Source organism: Brachyhypopomus gauderio, chromosome 5, assembly GCF_052324685.1.
Source record: "Brachyhypopomus gauderio isolate BG-103 chromosome 5, BGAUD_0.2, whole genome shotgun sequence".
Classification (NCBI taxonomy): Eukaryota; Metazoa; Chordata; class Actinopteri; order Gymnotiformes; family Hypopomidae; genus Brachyhypopomus; species Brachyhypopomus gauderio.
This window is the reverse complement of record NC_135215.1, coordinates 20804176-20825140: the sequence shown is the minus strand read 5'-3', so window position 1 is coordinate 20825140 and position 20965 is coordinate 20804176. Positions and strand designations below refer to the sequence as shown.

The window sequence follows — 20965 nt, the reverse complement described above, 5'->3', positions numbered from 1 at the left end:
AGCGCTGGAGGGGCTGCAGCCTGCTGCTGCTCGCCACCCCCTTCAGATAACACACCCTGACGGCTCAGCCCGGCCAACGCAGGCCCGGAAGCATTTAGCCGTAATTGTGGCATGAAAGGCCATGCAACTTTAAACTCTGGACTGTGATTCTTGGTGATGGTTTGCAGGAAAGGAACGTGCAGAGTGACAGAGTGCAGAGAGTAGGCATTGATGCAGAAACAGATTTTCTGTTCATTTTGGTTCATTTTTTATTTATTTGGGGGAAGTGGGAGGCTGTTGTGCTGCTTTGCTCTCATATCCCCCTGGCTGTGTTGCCAATAAATTTGTACTGAAGTTTTTTCTCAATAAATTCTTGTTTAATCTCTCTTTTATCTCCCTCCCATACTCTCATACATAAAATTATATGAATTTTTGCAAAATAACATTTTCTGCCTGCTTTTAATTCTTATTGAACTTTGGCTTTCAGTCAGTTAATAAAAAAGAGGAAGGTGTACCAATACCAAAGAACAGTCAGAATTTAAAAATCTCATTGTTGAAGGTTAAAATAGTTACATTCCTTACAATGGGGCACTGAACAAGACAGAAGCAATAGAATAAAAGCAGGGATGGGTAGAAAAAAAGGCAAGTAGGACAATATTATATAGTCTGAAAAGGATGTTCACTGAGTCAGACAGCAGATAAAAAAGACTGTTGGAAAGAAGTTTCAGAATTTAAATAACAATTAAAATGGATGGCAGGGCATAAACGGTCATCTAAAAGAAATGAGTATTACATGCAAGTGCATTTATCTCACTCAGATTAAATATTAGGGCCTGGATGAATGTACGACACAAAGAACTGCACAAACAAGACTCGGTTTTGGCCATTAACCCAAAAAGATAATCCAAACAAAGCTTTAAATGGTCCACTGTCATACATTTGTGGCATAACCAACTTGTTGTGCTCAGCAGTAATTTGGAATTTCACTACTTTCATATATACTATTTTTTAACCTCGTTAGACTTCTGGGGGCCATCACAGACATTTTGTTGGAAACTTTGCTGTTTGTGCCATCAGGGTGAAAACACATGTCATTCCAAGTGTGCTGTCTCTTTAGGGAGTCTCAGTCTTAAACTAATGGAGTCCTGTCAAATTCTTCAGCTGAGCTGAAGTAGCCTGAAGCCTCCCAGCGGGGTCTGACTGAGGCTAAGGCAGTTCGCTATTGTGCCGAGTCCAGTGTCTGCATTCGCTTGCTGGCTTGGAGCTCGGGGAGGAAGAATACTCTCAAGTTTGCATGATAATATTGGCAGCTGTCTTTTTTTGGGTGAGTGACCCTGCATTCTTTCCCCAAACTAGGGTCACACCCCATCTCTTTTCAACCTCAGACATGTCGCATTGGGCCTGTGTGTGTGTGTGTGTGTGTGTGTGTGTGTGTGTGTGTGTGTGTGTGTGTGTGTGTGTGTGTGTGTGTGTGTGTGTGTGTGTGTGTGTGTGTGTGTGTGTGTGTGCTTTGAGTACCAGTAGACATTAGTGTTCTCTTCTTGAACTATATTGGTCTTGGTCTTAGAGGTTAAATAATGCATTCTTTACGCTCAAGAAAGAAATTACCTCACAGTTGTCACTTGCTGGAAGCAACATTTCTATACTAAAGCATGAATGTAATTAGCTTGCAGGAGGTGTATGGTGTCATATTTAGTAATGGTTTCCAGTGTCACTAAAATCTGAATGGAATATTTGGGTTTTATGTGACATGAAAATTGGGATGTTATGAAGATGGAACTGTATTGCAAAATTCAGTGACAGGGCCCATTGAACTGGCCTACTGTCTGTCACGGTGCATAGAGCATGCAGTGTGAGGGACATGCCTACTTACACACACACACACACACACACACACACACACACACACCACACCTGCCCCCAATCATCTAATTATTGATTTCAACACGCAACAGTGCCTTGTTCTGTGTCCATTCATCTCTCACCCATATAACCCACAGCGTTCCTCATCCAGTGCTGCTCATCGCTCGTCAGTGATGACAGCATGCCAAGCTGTAGTTCGTCAGTGCATTCGCGCTATGAGCCATTAGTGCCAGCGAGTTTGTTTGTGCTTTATGCCAGCTCGCTGCTGCGCTCTTTCGTTTTCACGTCTTTATGGAAAACGAAGACGCTTCTCTATTGTACTTTCGTGTCGCTCCAAACCTGGCAGCGTCGTACTGTCCAAGTGTCCCCAGTGCAGTTATTTTTATTTACATTATATCATATATATTATTATATTTGTATTCTGTAAGCAAATGGCAAACCACTTTGTAAGTCGCTCTGGATAAGAGCGTCTGGTAAATAAATGCCCTAAATGTAAATGTGTTTACATAGTAGATGTTTACATACTTACAAAATGTTTACATGCTTAACCGGTAGAGAGTTATATTGAGCAATTCATACACAATCAATGATAAAACATGACAGCCAATTCCCTTGAGTTCAACAAGTGTGGTTTACAAACAGGGTGAAACATTAAATGTGTGGGAAAACCTTTGACTTTAGGGTTTACACTGTTTAGAGAGATAGAAAGTGAGAAAGAAAGTGACTGGCTGCTTTTTTGCCATAAATACATTCTGAAAGCATGTAATGTTGTATATTTGGAATTATTGTAAGTATGCTCACAGTAAATGTTCAGTTAGAGGTTTGTTCGTGGAATTGCAGAGGTCAAAGTAGCATAAATTATTTTTGACCTAAAAATGAGCTGGAGCTATTGTAATCATGACAACATAATGGTACACACGTCTCAGAATAAAAAAGGGTGACATTCAAACGTGTGGCATCCCTACTTTTTAAAAATAGCGTGGGATTTATGAGCAATGGCCGCAAATACACTTTGTGTGCCTGTCATTTCCTAGTAGGTGTGGAATGAGCATTGTCTTAAGCTGAGGCCATACAGCTCGTTACCCTTTGTGCCACAAGCAAGATGCTTCTTTCAGCACATCCACAGGTACAAAAGGTCTTCCTCGGCTTCCTTATATATTTTTGTATTGGTAGTAAAGGAAGTAGCTACTAGTATTTATCTTGGGCTTCCTGAGTTCTGTGGGGATGCTGGGTTACATCGTTTAGGAACTGAGCAGAGTGAATCTGATCGGTTATGCTCAGCATGACTCCAGAAGAATGGTTGCTCCATGAAAGTAAATCCCACATCACAGCAACCCGTTTGGGGTTATTTCTGCCAGAAACATGAACACATCCTTTATTACTGCTGTTTATTAATGGGCATTAGATATACATCAATATATTTTAAAGAAGTAGCAAATTTGACATGGACCTAATCTGCGGGAAGGCCTTATCTGAACTTGAAAGAAGCAGAAACTTGAAAGAAGCGGAAAAATCAGGTATGTGAGGATGGCAGTATAATAGGAGAAAACTAAACCAAAAACAGGGAGGACGACGTGAAATACAAACACATTGGCTTGAACAAAACACTAAACAGACGTGTTTGGTGTGTGTTGGCCAACGATTGACGTGACATTCTCCTAAAACCTTTATTAGCAATAACGCAAAGGCTGACTAGTGTCGAGAAAAAGTAAGCTTGAACGAACATTAGTTGTGTAGTCAACGAAAGTCTAAAGTTCGCTTTTATAGCCACAAGAAACCAGGGGCGCAGATGGCACTGGGGTCCCCCCCAAATTTATATTATTATTTATATCTTATTATTATAAGATTTATATTATATATATATATTGTACAGCTTGGTCCCCCTCACTTCAGAATTTCCATCTGCTCCCCTGCGAGAAACCCGTTTCAAGCAATGTCCCCATGTAAGCTGGAAAACACCCTAACGTAGCGACATAGCGTGGGGAAGTAATCTCAATCTCTTCGTTTGCTCATTCTGCTTCCATTTAAATGCTTTCTCTGTAAGTCTTACTGGCACGCTAGCAAGAATAAAGCAGCTGATCTCGACCGAAGTTGAGAGCCGCTCTTTTGCAGTTTCAGCCAAGGACGTCGGTCCTTCCTAGTTTGTGTCAGACGATGGAAACAGAAGCTATTGGGCAGCTCGTGCCATGCAGCGCTCGCATGAGAAATTCAGAGTGACGGCATGTGAGTGACGAGTGCGCTCACTGCTGTAAAGAGGGCTTTTTATTACTTCACCATAAAAAGGCAGGGCACCCCAGATTTCCTCTCTGCCCCCTCCCCCAAACACAAAGGTCCCCCCAGCACCCCTCAAAATATGATGTTGACACTTTCTATATAGAGTTACCTGTGCCGTGCATAGTAATTAGTCCATGATCAGATTCAGATTCAGAAGTACTGCTCTTTAAGTCTGCTCACTATTTCTTTTTTGTTTTACTCTTAGTACTGGTTTGTTAGGAGTTTATTCAAGTCTCTAAAATATAATTCAATAACGTATTAAATGCATTCATTTTAGGAATAATAAATTAATAAAGAATGCCTTTCATTATTTCAGTTAAGCCATAAATAACCTTAAGTCATGCTGTGGGAGGTATTAGGGAGATGCTAAGTCATCTCTATTCAGTGTCTACAAATTTCCAGGGAGTGATTCATCGAATCACTTAAAACTGCCTTGCATACTTGTGAGAGGCAATTTTTACTCAGGCCATGTATAAGTGTATTAAACTAACAACAGAGACTGGGGTAGCTTTTTGTCTACCTCGTCATTTTTGTAAAGGGCATTGAAACATATGTTTTTCCAAATTTGCTTTCAGTCATCATAATTGGAAAGCACAACTTTGTTTGTGTTTAAGTGTGTTTGTGTTTAAGTGAATGAAGGCCAGACATTGACTGACTGACAGTCCCCTTAGTCCACAAACGAATCACTGTTCTCTACTTATTAATCTCAACCTCGTGTATTTACATATTCATAAGCTCTTGGTCTCATAAAAATTCACGAAAGAAGAAAATATGTTAATTATTGGGCTTTAACTGGCATATTCTTTTCATGGTCAAAATTGTTGGAGGGGAGGGGGTGACACCCAAAGAAACGAGGTAGATGTGGAATTCTTTTCAACTCCTGTTGTCCCCAGAGTCCTTGAATATTCATTTGTTCTTCACGGTTCTTCACTTGTCACCTTTATGATTTAAATATGCAAAGTTATGTGCATTCAGTCTGAGTGAACGGAAGCTTACCGATTATCTTGGGTAGCTTCCATTCACCCTGATTAGAGAAGAACAGTCTTAACTCAACCTTGGCATTTCATCCTCTGGTAGAGGCTGCACTTTGTTCTGTTTGGCAAGAAACCTGTGCTAACAATTTTTACTGTAGTCATAACTTCTGGCAATCACATCTCACAGCCCACTGGAATATTGCACCATGCGGAATCTTTTTAACAATGCTGTGATATTTTACACCAGATTCACTGACCATATTAACTTAGCATCCTTTTTGACCTTTAGTTTAAGAGAGAATCCTAGTTGGGTCTCAATTACAGAAAACCCATACAGAGATTTGTCAACATTCTGATTCTCAGAATAGGCTCTATAGCATTGGGTCCTAATTTAGCTACTTTGCTATTCAGATGAAAAGTGCATTTTATGTTAACACTATACTAAGTTAACCTGTGATGTGATGCTGCCTGTGAGAACCCCCAGAGAAATTAAGATTATTTCTGGTATTTAAAACATCTTCAACTTTCATAAACTGCTGAAACTTGTTTGTCATACGAGTATTGTGTGACCAGGTGAGATCCTCGCTGATGTGAATGTCAAGGAATTTGAAGGTGTTCACCCTCTCCATCTCCACCTCACCTGTGTGAAGGGGTGTGTGATGCTTCCTCCATATACTAGGAACAATAGTTAAGGAGATATCGTTAACCTGGTCCCATGCCACCAGGTCTGTCACCTACATTCTATCCACCTCCAGTGACTATAGTACCATCAGCAAAAGTTCTGGACCCGGTTACAGAGGGTAACTAACAGTCCATAATGGCATGGCTTAGATGGCATGACAGTATAGAATGCTGAACTGTAGTTCAACATTCCCACATAACTCTCCTTCCAAATGAAAGACAGCAGTGTTCACACCCAGTGGATGTGTTCTGGGAGGTGTTCTAAGGTGTCTGGAATGTTCCTCTGGATGTGGGTTGATTAGTCTTTTGATGTACAATCACATTTGGAGAAACAAGTGACTGGGCTCTTCCTGAGGAAAGGGATGACGGCGATTGTCTTGAAGTAGGTGGCTGTGGTGACTTATGTAATGGACATGTTCAGTATGTTCACAAAGACATCAGCCAGCTCCAGTGAGCAGTCCTGAATCCTGAGTGCATGCCCAGGCATGTTGTCTGGGCCAGCCACTTCACATGGATTTATTCTCCTCAGGTTTCTGCTCACTTGGACCGACAAGCCTGAATGATGAACTCTGTGTGCTGTCCATTACCACACCATTCCTTTGTGGATCTGTGTTGAGGGCTTCAAAGAAGGCACAGAAACCATGCATATCATCTGGCAGTGTGGAATGGCTGTAGTAGCCTTCCAGCTTTGGTCTATATTGTATTTTGGCTTCCTTGTTTGCTGTAGATAGGTCATAGCTGGTATTGTTGTAGTCATCAGTGTCACGCAGAGGTGGGCATTCCAGGTTCAGAAAGTAAAACTCCTTCCCAGGATTTTACTCAAGCTTGATGAATTTTCTAATTAGTGCAAGCCAGGTAAAATTAGTGGAATCAACACAATCCAAGAATCTTGAGCAAAATCTTGGTGAGGACTTTTACTTTCTGAACCAGGAATGTGCTCTGGTGTCAGACAAATGGAACCGGCAGAAAGAAAGGACCTCACAATTAATTCGTTTTTGTGATATGTCATGATGCATTTTGGAGGTACTCTGTCCTGAATGTAGTGATGTAACTGGTTAGCCCCACTACATATTCCTCTAGATCGAAAGGAAAGTCCTCTTACGTGGCAGCTTTAAACCCTTCCTGATTAGTACTGCCAATGCCAAAGCATTTCTTTAGCACTTGATTTGTGTCTTCAGTCCACATTTCATGCCTGGGGAGGCTTGCTTGAGGGTGGTCTCTGGGTACAGAAACGGGGAGGTGTGTCAGACCTTCCAGAGTGAACGAGGAGCCTTCTAAACACCCCTCAAGTTGCTATATACACAATTGAGAGTGTTTTCCTCTCTAATTGGAAAGTGTGAATGCTCATAGTATTTCAGAAAGAAACAATGAACCCTGGGAATGTGGTTTTGAAATGCTTTTGGAGTTTGTGTGTGGCAGAATGTAAGCAGAGAGTAAAAGCACAGCAGTGAATTCCCTTGGTAACTAAAAGGGCCTGCACATCAGCAGAAAATGTTTGATTACGACTTTCATATGCATTCTCTACCTGTGGCTGATGTAAAAACAAACACCGCTACATTCTGTGATGCCACTGTCCGCTCATCATGGTAGACAGCGTGTATTTGGTACTGTACTGTCAAGTCAGGTACACTGTCCAAAGCCAGGTCTACTTGAAAACAAAATCAGAAGAGTCTCACTTCATGCTACGTCCTGGTACTGAGATTGTCCAGCGTGTTAGCAACAGAGCAAGAACTAGGTACAAGGCGAGGTACACGTGGCTTGCTAGCTCTAGCTATTAGCTTTGCGTGTAGCTCACCTCTCTTGCCTTGCCTCACTCTCAGTCACTCTCTTTCCCGTAGCACTGGTGTTCAGTCTGTGCTGGTGTTGGTTGACCTTCTGGTCAAAATAGGAAATGAAATATAGATAATAATAATTGCGTAGTTAAAAGTAAAGGTGACTGAACATTTTAAGAATCTTATCTTAGAGTTACCAGATAATCTGTGTTCCATTGATTCTAAGAATTTATTTTGATATGCATACCAAAGTTGCAAAGCATCTTGCTCAGTATAAAAATATGATTTTCAGGTAAAATTTCAAATTACCACAAGACCCAATCAGTGGATGATTATTCATAATTGGCATATTATACCTGCAGTCTCCAGCAATGCCTAATACTGCAACAAAAACATCATGTTGAAAATTATTTCTGTCATTCAGAATTGCTAAGTGTCTTCCTAAAGAGGTTCATACCAGGATCCAGCCCTTGCTGTTTGCTAAAGTGCACAGTATCGCTATCTATATATTAATCCTTTAATGGCCATGTGAGATTAGGTAATTACAGTAATGCACATGTTTAGCATTAACTAGTTCTAATCTGGGATTCTTGGGTTAACTGGGTGGTGGAAGAAGCTATAGGCCTTGGGCTATAATTAACTTATTCTTCTTTTCGGGTGTCAGGTTGTCATGTAACTTGGTGATACTTAACTCTAATGACATGAGTCCTTAGTGTAGCCAAGAGTTGTGTTGATATAAGTGTGTGTGTGTGTGTGTGTGTGTGTGTGTGTGTGTGTGTGTGTGTGTGTGTGTGTGTGTGTGTGTGTGTGTGTGTCTGCATTTTTCTGCACCTCACCCACACATTCCCTTGTGAAGTTTTGCAGCAGTAATAATATGATCATGCATTCTGTGTAATGACAACCGTCCGCCTACACTATGGACCAATATTACGACCGTAAATAAACAGCATGGCATATAATCTCTGGAGACCATCCGTACTTACACAAACTGTACGAGACAGAGACAGCACACGCAGCCATGCATCCTGCTTGTCTTAAGACTTAATATTCACACATGCACAGTGGACATCAGTGCTCATTGAGCAGGTCACTCCATGTTGTCAGGCTGCTGTGAAAAGCCACTATGGAATGCCACTGTCAGGATAGCCATGGTGACATAATTGCCTTCCACATTAGGAGTCTTCCATGTGTTCATACACACATGCTTATGTCAAGGTCATGAGTGCCATGTACTTCCTTGTCCTATGTAAACTATGCCGACCTCTAACCCTAGCCCAGACTTAAATAAAAGTAAAATAATTGACATAGTAAAACTATTGAATTTTTAATTTAAAAATAATAAAGATAAAACACACATGGGGCCAGAATTACTCCCAGATACTTTGCCTTATCATTATTTTTCTGTTTTCTGCTCTCGGTACAAGTGAGCACACACGTACAAACACGCAATAACTTCAGCAGAGATGTCCTTCAGTCCGTGTAATATGTGAGGCTACCTAATCTAAGTGAAGGTTCCTGTCAGTTTTGTGTGTGCGTGTCTGTGTGTCTTCAAAAATGTATTTTTATTAACAGATGGCAGATGAGAAGCAAAGGACATTTTACCTTCCTCTTCTCCTCTGTGTGTAAAAATGTTACATTTGGAGGACGAGGGTATCTGATGGCACTGTACGCATACAAAACAAAAAGCAGCATTAGCTCAACTGTTCACAGCCCTTGGTGTGCCTGCTCTGTCACTTCTGCAAGGTGCTTTATGGGGCCAGATAATTTGAAATATCTGGATCAATGGGAGAAAATATGGTAGATTAAGGTATAATAAGTGTAATATTGGCTATAATGTCAACATGATATGTAATCTTTGTGCTGCTGTGGAGATTATAAGGGGGTTTTCTTTTTAGGTTTAGGCATATTAAATGACCATGATTGGACTCACTGTACAAAGTGGTAGACTGAGTCTGAGGTGGACTTGGTCTGAGGAGCTGATCTTCCCTGCAGCACTAGACCTCTTTACCCCAGCCTGGCTGAGCAGTCAGGGGCGGAGCTCCATATCCCAGCCTGGCTGAGCAGCCAGGGGCGGAGCTCCATATCCCAGCCTGGCTGAGCAGCCAGGGGCGGGGCTCCATATCTCAGCCTGGTTGAGCAGATGGGGGCGGGGCTCTGTGTGTCAGCCTGCCAGAGCAGATGTGGGCGGGGCTCTGTGTGTCAGCCTGCCAGAGCAGATGTGGGCGGGTCTCTGTGTATCAGCCTGCCAGAGCAGATGTGGGCGGGTCTCTGTGTATCAGCCTGCCAGAGCAGATGTGGGCGGAGCTCTGTTTGTCAGCCTGCCAGAGCAGATGGGGGCGGGGCTCTATGTGTCAGCCTGCCAGAGTAAATGGGGGCGGTACTCCTTATTCCAGCCTTGTAGAGCAGATGGGGGCGGGGCTCTGTCTCTTAGCCTTGTAGAGTAGGCAACCAGATTATGCACTGTGTTGGGCCACTTAGATCCTTTAGGAGCACTGAGCCAGATCACAGTACATCAGTTGAGAGAGAGAGAGGCAAAGGCTGACATTACAGGAGAGGCAGGGGTCTGATAACATTCAACTGCCAGAGCATTATCTCCTTTTAAACAGGCTTCATTTTTTAATCAGTAATTGGGTAACCCCCCTGGGCAGCAGGGATTAATATCTGTTGCTTCTCCAACTTTCTTTGGTGATGATTTTCAATTAGCTTCTTTTTTGAATTCTTTCAGTTTTTGTCTTCCTAATTGAGCCTTTTAGATGCTGTAAGGATATACCATATGCACTTCATAGAAATCTAATTTTCCTACCACATTGCATTTGTGTAGTTACAACTGACTGACAAATGATGCATGGACACATAGAATATGCTTGTACTCAAAAATGCACCTGTGAGTAAATATGGTAGAGTTAAAGGCCTACAACGTAGATGTTCCTAATAAAGTCAGAAGTCAGTGTAAGTAGTTTTGAGATCATTTTGAAATAATCAAAGCTTTTATTGAGTGATATTAGGTCATAATTACTGCATCTAGTAGTTTTCTTTGGAACCAGTCACTGAAACTATTTTTCTGCGAAGTGTGCTCGGCATGGTTTCCTGCCAACTTGTCTCACCTTCCCTTCGGCACAGTGTTTTCAAAAGGACAAAGTGTCCCTTTAACGGCGGCCTCGCACAGATGGTCTGCAACTTCATTTTGGCACCTCCCACCAGGGCCTCCGAGCTGGAACCATCCCCGCTGTTCCACTTAATGAAAGAGTGGCACAGCCCATCCTACAGGAATCCGCCTTATCGGTGGACAGTGGAACGCTCTCCGCTTCGGTGGCATGGGCGTCCCACCTGGGTGGGAGGGTGGGGGGGGGTTCCCGGTCCTTATCAGGAAAGAACAAGACGATCGGCGATAGCCATCAGAGGACCGTTAGCACAGAGTGGTGCCTGCCAACGGTAACCCTGGCTTATCATGTTCAGGTCCGCAAGGTCGGAGTAGAAGAGGTGGGTGGACTTGAAGATGTGGCTGGCTTTCTTGGCTGAGATGGAATTGTGGGTATTTGGTGAAGGGTGACCTTTTCTGGACGGAGGAAATGGAATCCCACCTTTGGCGAGGCTGTGGTGAATTCCAAAGAAGGCAATAACGTACATTATATGAGCTGGAAGTGCAGGTCCCTCACCAGGACGGTGCTAAAGGAAGGGCGTTAGACTGCGGGCGATGAAGATCACACAAGCACACTGTGATGTGATCCGCAGAATGATCCACCTTCATTTAATCTAAACTAACAAGCCCCAGAAGAAAAAGACCAAAACCATTTATTACAAATATATCAGCTGAAATGTTTTAGAATTTGGCTGGCTGGAAATGTCTAATAATAAAGGTTCCCCCTTTGGAGTCTCTCTTTAAAACCAGTCCAGATTTCTTCTTCATGCCAGTGCAGGTAGTTTTTCTCTTTCCTGGCCATACTCGCTCATCCACTGAGAAGAACAGCTGGACCCAGAGGGGGACCCGGATTTCTGCAAACCAGTTTTGTGTTTGTAGTGTCTGTTGTAAGATATGCAAATGGAGCCAAACTGAATTGAATGTGAATTGAATGTGCTGTTGCATTTTCCACTTTATGATAAGTAAGTCACAACTTCTTCGACTGTGTTGATAGGCACTTGAGTTCAATTAAAATCTATTCATTCATTGTCCTTAGAATATCTCTTGGTCTCATTACTTGCATAATTATGTACCTCCTCTTTAGTATTAAGTTGACTAATTTGAGACATAAATTTACATATAAGCTTTAGTTGATTAAGAATACCAGCATGTGAAACGACTTGGCAGCCATAGTGCTCAGTGCTGCTTCACAGCGTCATCACCTTGTCAGTTGTGTGACCTTCAACCATGGCCTTTCTTTACATCATGCTTTTAGAAAAGCTAAATTAATTCAGGTTAGTAATTAAAAGCACAGCTAATAAACAAACTTTCATCTATTTATATTGAGTGTAATTAATACAGTTTCTGCTGTGGCAACAATTTTGGTTAATTGTGAAGCATATAAACATAAAGTACACTTTATAATAATTTTTTAATGTGTCCCTGTTTTCTTTATTAACCTATAGCCAGATCTAAATTATCCTACTATGGAACATGCCTAATATCATGGAAAATGGACCAATTACAGTTTTTCTCAGTCGATTCGGTTCATTTTTCAGATCAGAATTGAAATTCTCAAAACAGTTCATTCAGTCTCCACATCTCCTTGTCACTTGTGCACATCATAATTGAATTTCTCCTTGTGTTTAACATTTTCCAAATGCTTTTGTACATATTGCAAATGGACATGGGTAGTTGTCTGTTGTTTTTTACATTATGTGTTGCTTATGTCATTTTTATCAAAATGTGTTGTATGTATTGGCTGTTGAATTGTCTTACCCTCCCAAACATTTAGTCTTTAGGTCATCGCCTAGGTCATTATATGCAAGAGTGCTGAACATGTTGTCATAATCTCTACGGCATCATTTTACATTTATTTAGTTAATTTTTTTGTTACATTTTGGTAATTTATCCTAATTTGATTACAGTAAATTGTTTGCAAGTGAACATTCAGTTACAGTAAGAAAGGGAATTGGTGAAGGCTTAGATCAACCAATGGTCTCAACCACAGGTCAGAGGTGCGTCTCATGAACCTTTACTGTAATTGTCAAACATTTATAGACGCTAAACACGGCAGTATCACAAAGTCTCATAATGGAAAGACAAGGCCATGTATAGGGTGAACAGTCAATAGGAGAAGTAAGACTGTGGTGTAGAGGGGTAAGACTATATGGTGTAAATGGGTAAGACTGGTGTAAGGCTGAGGGGACAAAACAGTGAAATACAGTAAGGGCAACAATTGTGGACCATGTTTTACATGTAAGTAATGGTCTCACAATGGCTGAAGCTGGTTGCTGGGTGCAGCCGAATATTGGAAGATCAACTGTGTCTTCAATCGTTCAAACATTTCATAGAGAAAACATGTATGTAATTCAGAAATGTGCTCTCTGCTGTAATGCTGCACATTGACATACTTTCTGACATGTTATTCATTTTTTTTATTTTATTTTATTTTTTGCATTTTTGCATTCTTATACCATATAGGATATCAAGACTAGCTCATAGTGGTAGCAGAGGTTCCATTTTCACACAGCAAGAGGAGGCTGTATGTGCTCAGGTTGTTTTGAATGTGTAGAATAAGTTTCTAATTTTGCAGTTTTTCCAGTCAGTTGTCTGTCTTTTCTGAATTTCAGTCAGTGTTTTTGTCAACAAATTGCAGTGCGAACAATACCGTCAAACAATATTGCTGTAAAAAATTGATTCCAGTTCAGTGACTTGCTATCAGTCTCCCACATACAGTCATGTGTAACTTTGTGTTCCATGTAAGTTTGTATGTGTGCAACATGTATTTGATATACCACAGAATTCTTCTTGAAATCAAAAGCATAGCTAGTTTCCATCAGAATATACAGTCTGCACTGACTGTGACTTGCACTGACAACATGACTAAGTATTTTGACTGCCTTGTTCATAGGCAATGACACACAGACTAGATATTCTGATGGCACTGACAAATTGACTGACAAAAACAAAGAATTTTGAGTGAAGTATCTGCTTTTGCAGATATTTCATTGAGTTTTGCTGTTTGCACTAACTGTTTTGAGAAATGCACTAGTTGTGATGCCAATGTAAAGCATGATGTGAGAAATGAACCAAACCGACTGGGAAAAACTGTAAGGTTCTTTACATAGAGGTTGAAATATATTTAAATCAAGTGGAAGCCATGAAGGTTATTTAACTGGTTAAATGATTTTTCAGCATGTTTTGTGTGTGTGAGGGCACAGCCATCTTGGAACATGGGAACAGTATGAATAAACAGTACAATGCACAGATTGTTCCACAAGCTGCAGGTGTTTCTGTAAAATGGCCTTGTACACTTTGGCCATTATTTGACTGTGCAGTGTAAGTCATCTGAACCAACAAGTCCCACAGGAAGGACACCAAAACCCAGATTCCCAAATATAAACTCAGATCTAGGCAAGGCGGTGATAAAGAATTCATCAGGTCTTATAACTTTTCATTAACTGGCTTAGATTCAGAGTTTGGGCTCTTTACATAACATTATGTGCCTTTGTGGGCTTTCCCAGGACGTCTGGGCAGGACAGTTCTGTGATCCCCAGCTTCATCATATTTAGACAAAATGGTTGTTGTTTAGACTGGGTCTACTGTGACAACCTCTGTCAGTGGACTTAGACTTGAAACAACTGTTACTCTTTACCAAAGCCATCCATATTTGCTTTATGATGTCAGATTCTTTGAGGCTTTTGTTCAGTTTTTATGATCAATGCTACAACTTACATAGCTGCTATTCGGTACCTTCGGAACTGCCGTTTCCCTCCTATTGATTTGTGAACTCATTTACTAACATGTTAACGACTGAGGCTATAATCAAATCACATGCACAACAGGATTTTTAGTTTTAATTTAGTTACTAGTTTCCACTATTTTTTCACTGTATGTCAATATCTACAGTGCAGTATGTGACAATGTGTGTGACAGAATTCTATAAAATACATGAATTTTCACTTTATCTTACAGTAAAATCAAACAGGATATAGTTGATGTTTTTTCCCTGCATGAGAGATGTAGGAGGGGGAGGGATGATATTCAACCTCTGGATCGCCATCCACCTTTTACAGTAATGGGGTTCCTTATTTGAGCCTGTAGCATTTACAGTAATCTCACATTTCTAACTGTGATGGGCAGGGTGAGCAACTTAAAAAGGAAGCGATCACGCCAAGTCTCAGGGAAAGAGGATGGTTTAATAGAAAGTGTGCAAACCAAAAACCCGCGCATTGTTCCAAATGTAGGAAATAATAACCAGCAGTCAACTGGTACAAAGACAAGACATATATAGACGAACAAACGACCCTCAGGTGAGACGGATGTGTTGATAGATAGATAGATAGATAGATAGATAGATAGATAGATAGATAGATAGATAGATAGATAGATAGATAGATAGATAGATAGATAGATAGATAGAGTTAATACAAGCCACATTAGCAAACAAAAATTATGATGTTCCAGGGTGTTCCAAATACAGGTTTTAAATCAACTGCAGTTGCCTTGACACAAATCATCTAATTAGTTTATAGGGAATATAAGGGCACTGCATAGATCCTGTGGAATGGAACGCAGCTCATGTCTTTCAGACCAGTGTGTTGTCACCCCACGTCACATTGCTCTTAGAATATGTTTGATTGGCTCTAGTAGGGAGTTGCCAGGGGCAGCAGCTCAAACTGTTGGGCTGGCTACAAGCCACGAGAGGGAGAAGGTATGGGGTGTAACACTAAAACCCCAGAAAACCAATCAAACAAAGCAAGGTCCATCATTACAGGGACGTGCTTCCCTAGTGGAATCACACAGATCTCACTATATCAAGAGAAGGAGAGGAAGGTTTTGCTCTGTGCTTTCAACACTCCAGAGCCTACCAGTGCAAATAAAAATGGCATTTGAACTGAAGGACGACATGGCTCATAGCAGCAAATTGACTCCCGGAGGATCTTGAGCTAAGCTCAGGATGCTGGTGTTCAGCTTTAAGGGCCCTTCTCACCCTCTTCTTCCTCCCAACATCTTGCTAAGCACATGTGATGCAGTTTCCTTTGTTGTCATTGATCTGGCTGTCTGGACTGGGAGTGTCCCAAAAGGAGGTTATGGTAATCAGACGCAGGCTGAATGCTGAGAGAAGGCGTCTCTCCCTTTATGTTCTATTGGCATCGGGTTTTAAACATCACTTTGGCTCTGGGTAGAGAGACGACTTAATCAATATATGAATATGAGGCTGCAATGAATAAAGAGCTTCTGTGGTGGAGAGAGGATACTGTGGGTTTGTTTAGCATGTTGTTCATAGGTTTCTGTCCTTGTAGTTTGGATCAGAAATCATATAAGCAATGTACAAATAAGGATTCTGAGCTCAGTTAGTTTTAATGGGGTCAGAAAAAATCCTATCAAAATAAAATCATGAATATAAATAATATTTTAACATTTAACATCATTATTCAAATAGAATTGCAAAGATAATGAAAATGAGTAACAGTAAAAGCAGGCCAGAGATTCTTTATAATCAACTGACAATTTGCAAGCTGCTAGCTTCTTTCATAATACATCTATTTTATCTAGGCTTATGTGTCTTCACTTTAATTACAAATGTACTTAACTATGCTAAAAATAACCAGGAGTAGATGTTTTTTATTGATCATTTCATTTGGTTTTTGCTGAAGTTAAGATATTGACAATGCTGCAATTTTAGTATCATTGTGATCTGAACAAAGTATTGGGGAAGCCATTTTCTAACATGTAATTGCTCCAGTGTATAGCAGTGGTCTGGCTCCTAACCCCTGGAGTTAAATAACCTGAACCGAGCTAAGCAGGGAGATTTTTTTCATAGTTCAAGCATGTTATTCTCATCAAACAGTAAATTGGGGATTCCTATAAGATTAGCTACAGGTTGATGAAAGAAATGTCAGGGATGGGGGCCACGATTGCAGAAAAACCGGCTGCTCAATGCTACTCAGCTAAGAACGGTGGCTCTGTTCATTCTCCAGCCTTACAGTAGGCGTGAGACACAACGGGGGAAAACATTGGAGCAATATGTGCTGTATATTTCTGGCTCAGTGAAGATGGATGAAATAATTTGAATTACCTTCAAAAGTTTTAGAAGCAATAAACCACCATCTTCACCATTTTAAGAAATTGTGTAAAGACCTGAAATCTGATGCCGAGGCCATACAACCAGACACACACATTTACTTAGACAAGAAAGCTTTTCCAAGTACAACCATTTTGAGGGTTCTCAGGCAACCCCTGTCAACACGTTGCTTGTTACACACTCAATTGCCAGTGTTCTTTTAGGAGTAACCAAAAATGTAGAGGGAGAAAGAACTAGGTGAGTTCTATGTGGCTTCTTTGGTTTCTTCTAAAACACCAGACTTTCCTCCTGAAGATACAAGAATTGAGACTTTCCTCATTGAAGATGCAAGAATAGAACCATTCCTTGCTGAAGATCCAGGAATAAAAATGTAATGTAAAAAAATATTGCAGTTATTCACTGAAGACCCAGGAATGGACTGCATAACAACCCTTAGCACACTTTTTTTTACAGCAGAACTCAATTTAACACATCAAAAACATTAATAGTCTAAAAAGTGTACATGGTTGTCTTTCCTGACTTTTGAATGAGGCAGAATTAAAAAAACATTTCCTTCATTGGTGTATCCAGCTTTCACTTTTCTACTGTAAAATACCTTCAAGAAATGGGTTAACTTAGCATCAAAGGATCCTCCTAGTGTGGGATATTCTTTGCTATACAGTCACATCTTAGGGACTTGAGTTGCTCAAGTGTGCAAGGAAAGAGCACAGGAGATAGTGGTGCACTAGTTTCCTTTCTTCACAACATACTGTTAAGGGATTCAAAGTTGTAGCCATGTGGTTGCATGAATTTAGGCCACTGTAGTACTTTAGCAGTTCAGACTGGATTTTCTTCAGCTGCTGTCTTTATTGTGCTGGCATAGTTTGTCAGAATGTGGCAATTCCACAGGGACTTTTTAAAAAGGGTTTTCACATTTAAATGGTTACATTTACACCATCGAGAACCTTTTAGGAGCCTTTTAGAAATGTGTAGAGCTTATCACCATGGGAAACCATCTACTTTCTCAAATTCAATGACTGATGTAATTTAGGCCTGTTTTCTCCTGCAGTGGTTGTTGTCCAAGTCCTTGTATTCATTTGAATTTCCTGCTTCACTGCTCACAGTGAGGTCTATATAGGTGTGAAAAGGTTGAGTGTTATTTGTTGCTTGCTCCGTAATCCTAGTTTGTTTTTTTAATTTAGTTTAGTGTTATGTTATGTTTTCTAAGCCTCTCTAGACCAGACTTGAACGATTTACATTAGCACACCCAACCATTATGGTTTAATGTCCAACCATTAACATAATGTTCTTTATCATACACTCTGCTTTACTTCTGTTAAATCACTGGTTCACTACTCAAATGAATGAGGTGTTAGTTTTTACACACATGCACATGTATATTACTCAGATTTACATATATTTTTGTATTATATATTGTCAGATTGAATAAAGCTAGTGATAATTCAGCTATTCTATTCTATTCTGTTATATTATATTCTGTTCTGTTCTTCAACCTGTCTCTGTTCTTCAGGGCACAGATCCTTTCCAGGTGACTTTACTGGATGACAGCTGTATCATGATGACCCTGGACCCCTCAGACCTGAGGGACAACAACACTGCATATGCAGCCAGGATATCTGGGGAGCCACACACTCATATCCTGTCCTTTGTGAGTGCTGAAGGTGGCCAGCCAGCTCCTGCTACCCTACTGTATAACGCCTCCTACCATGGCCTCTGCTACACCATCAGCCTCTTGTGGGGCAATGGCTCCACCTGGTCCGAGCCGGCTGCGACTGTGACGCTGCTTACAAGTAAGGCAGCTCAAGGGTCAATATGGTCTCATGTAGTATCGTTGTCTTTGGTGGTGAGATACCATGGTTTCTTGGTTTTCTGAAAAATAATCTTCCACCTACATTTAAGCATTAGTTAACAGAGATCTATAGTTTCATCTGACTACTCCATAGCTGATTGTGGTCTTATGTTTCACACTACCTGGCAGTCAGTTTTGACATACGTTGAAGTTGATATCTGACTGTTGCCTTTTGGAAAGCTGTGATAACTTTGTTTGGGTAATCTGTGCATATGTGTATGAATGTTTATACATGTATAGATAGATAGATAGATAGATAGATAGATAGATAGATAGATAGATAGATAGATAGATAGATAGATAGATAGATAGATAGATAGATAGATAGATGGATGGATGGATGGATGGATGGATGGATGGATGGATGGATGATAACTTTATTAGTCCCCGGGGGAAAGTCAATTATTACAGCAGCAATGCAAAGAAAGTCAGGAATTAAATACACAATAGAAAAATATAGTACTTTAAATAATAAAACTAAGACCTAATGTGTGCAAATAAGTGTTGTGTAAAGTTGTATCAAATGTTTAGTCACTGAATGATACATTGTTGGGTATATACTTGTTCTCTTCCATCTCTCTTTTATCGTCAAAAGAAAACACTATAAGACCTTGGTATAAAGAACATTGCCTAGGAACCACCAGCTCAACTATCCTACACTCCTCCCCTACAGAGCCTCGACCACTGGACAATGTCCAGATCTTGGACTACCGGCCATCTCCAGAGACTGGAGTAGTTTTTGAGATCAGCTCCCCAGAGAGGAACACCTTCAGCAGAGTGAACATCAGCTATTCTGAGGGCCGTGAGCAGCGCTCCATGCTTTACAAAGGTGTGACCTCCAGTCACAGCGTGTACTCTATACTCAAGTCATTAACAGAAAAGAAAATTACTTTTGTAAAAGTAACAAATTCGTGTGGCTAAGAGGCTGTGAATTTTCAAAATGGTGGAAAAAAACAGACAAAACATAGATGTAAATACAGTTATGGTTTGCAGTTAAAACAATTTCTTATCTTAAAAAATGATGGTTTGGGATAACTGTATTACAGTATTGTTTTTCCTGGTTTGGATCAATTTCATGGCTCTAAATGGCTGACTGTTTTCACACAGATTTCCTAAAGGGCAAAACGGTCTTCAAGCACTGGTTACCTGGCACATGCTACAGTAACATCACCTTCCAGTTGATTTCGGAAGCCACTGTCAACAAAAGGACCCTGGTGCAGAGGAGTGAAGTGGGCCATGAGCCTCATCAGCACAGGACAGGTACACCCCACTTCCCCGAGCCCAGTTACCCCACTTCCCCGAGCCCAGTTACCCCACCTCCCTGAGCCCAGGTACCCCACTTCCCCGAGCCCAGTTACCCCACTTCCCCGAGCCCAGTTACCCCACCTCCCTGAGCCCAGTTACCCCACTTCCCTGAGCCCAGTCACCCCACCTCCCCGAGCCCAGTCACCCCACCTCCCCGAGCCCAGTTACCCCACCTCCTCGAGCCCAGTTACCCCACTTCCCCGAGCCCAGTTACCCCACCTCCCGGAGCCCAGTCACCCCACCTCCCCGAGCCCAGTTACCCCACCTCCCCGAGCCCAGTTACCCCACCTCCCTGAGCCCAGTTACCCCACCTCCCTGAGCCCAGTCACCCCACCTCCCCGAGCCCAGTTACCCCACCTCCCCGAGCCCAGTTACCCCACCTCCCCGAGCCCAGTCACCCCACTTCCCCGAGCCCAGTCACCCCACTTCCCCGAGCCCAGTCACCCCACTTCCCCGAGCCCAGTTACCCCACCTCCCTGAGCCCAGTTACCCCACATCCCCGAGCCCAGTTACCCCACCTCCCCGAGCCCAGTTACCCCACTTCCCCGAGCCCAGTTACCCCACCTTCCCGAGCCCAGTTACCCCACCTCCCTGAGCCCAGTCACCCCACTTCCCCGAGCCCAGTTACCCCACCTCCCTGAGCCCAGTCACCCCACTTCCCCGAGCCCAGTCACCCCACTTCCCTGAGCCCAGTTACTCCACCTCCCTGAGCCCAGTAACCCCACAGCTAGCGCAAATAACACCCACATTATAACCTCTGCTTTTGCCTTCATTGTAACCATATGGCTCATATTTAGTAAGCAAGCTAACTATTAACACTTGCTCAACAGATTGTATTGAACACAGGAATGAGATTATCTCAATGTCCAATTTGGAATTAGACATTTTGAGAGAGAGGCTCAGTGGTTCTGTGCATTCTTTGGCAATTCATGATTAGCTTCCTGAGTTCTCTCTTAAAATAATGTTACATTTCTTTTAATTACTGTTTGAGTAGTGAGAGGAGAAATCTGTCATAGTTCCCTATGGGGCCACTGTGACATAAATTTTTCAGGTCAGCTT

At 41.6% G+C, this 20965-nt stretch overlaps 1 protein-coding gene across 3 annotated transcripts in view; it reads left to right on the top strand.

Moving 5' to 3' along the window:
* The window catches only part of ptpro (protein tyrosine phosphatase receptor type O), a 59288-nt gene that overhangs the window by 13471 nt on the left and 24852 nt on the right, over positions 1–20965 (top strand). For all 3 annotated transcript variants that reach the window (XM_077006395.1, XM_077006394.1, XM_077006393.1), the window contains exons 2-4: positions 18263–18542; positions 19275–19430; positions 19709–19861. In XM_077006395.1, coding sequence (XP_076862510.1) covers positions 18263–18542; positions 19275–19430; positions 19709–19861 — 589 coding nt within the window. The remainder of the gene's footprint in view (positions 1–18262; positions 18543–19274; positions 19431–19708; positions 19862–20965) is intronic.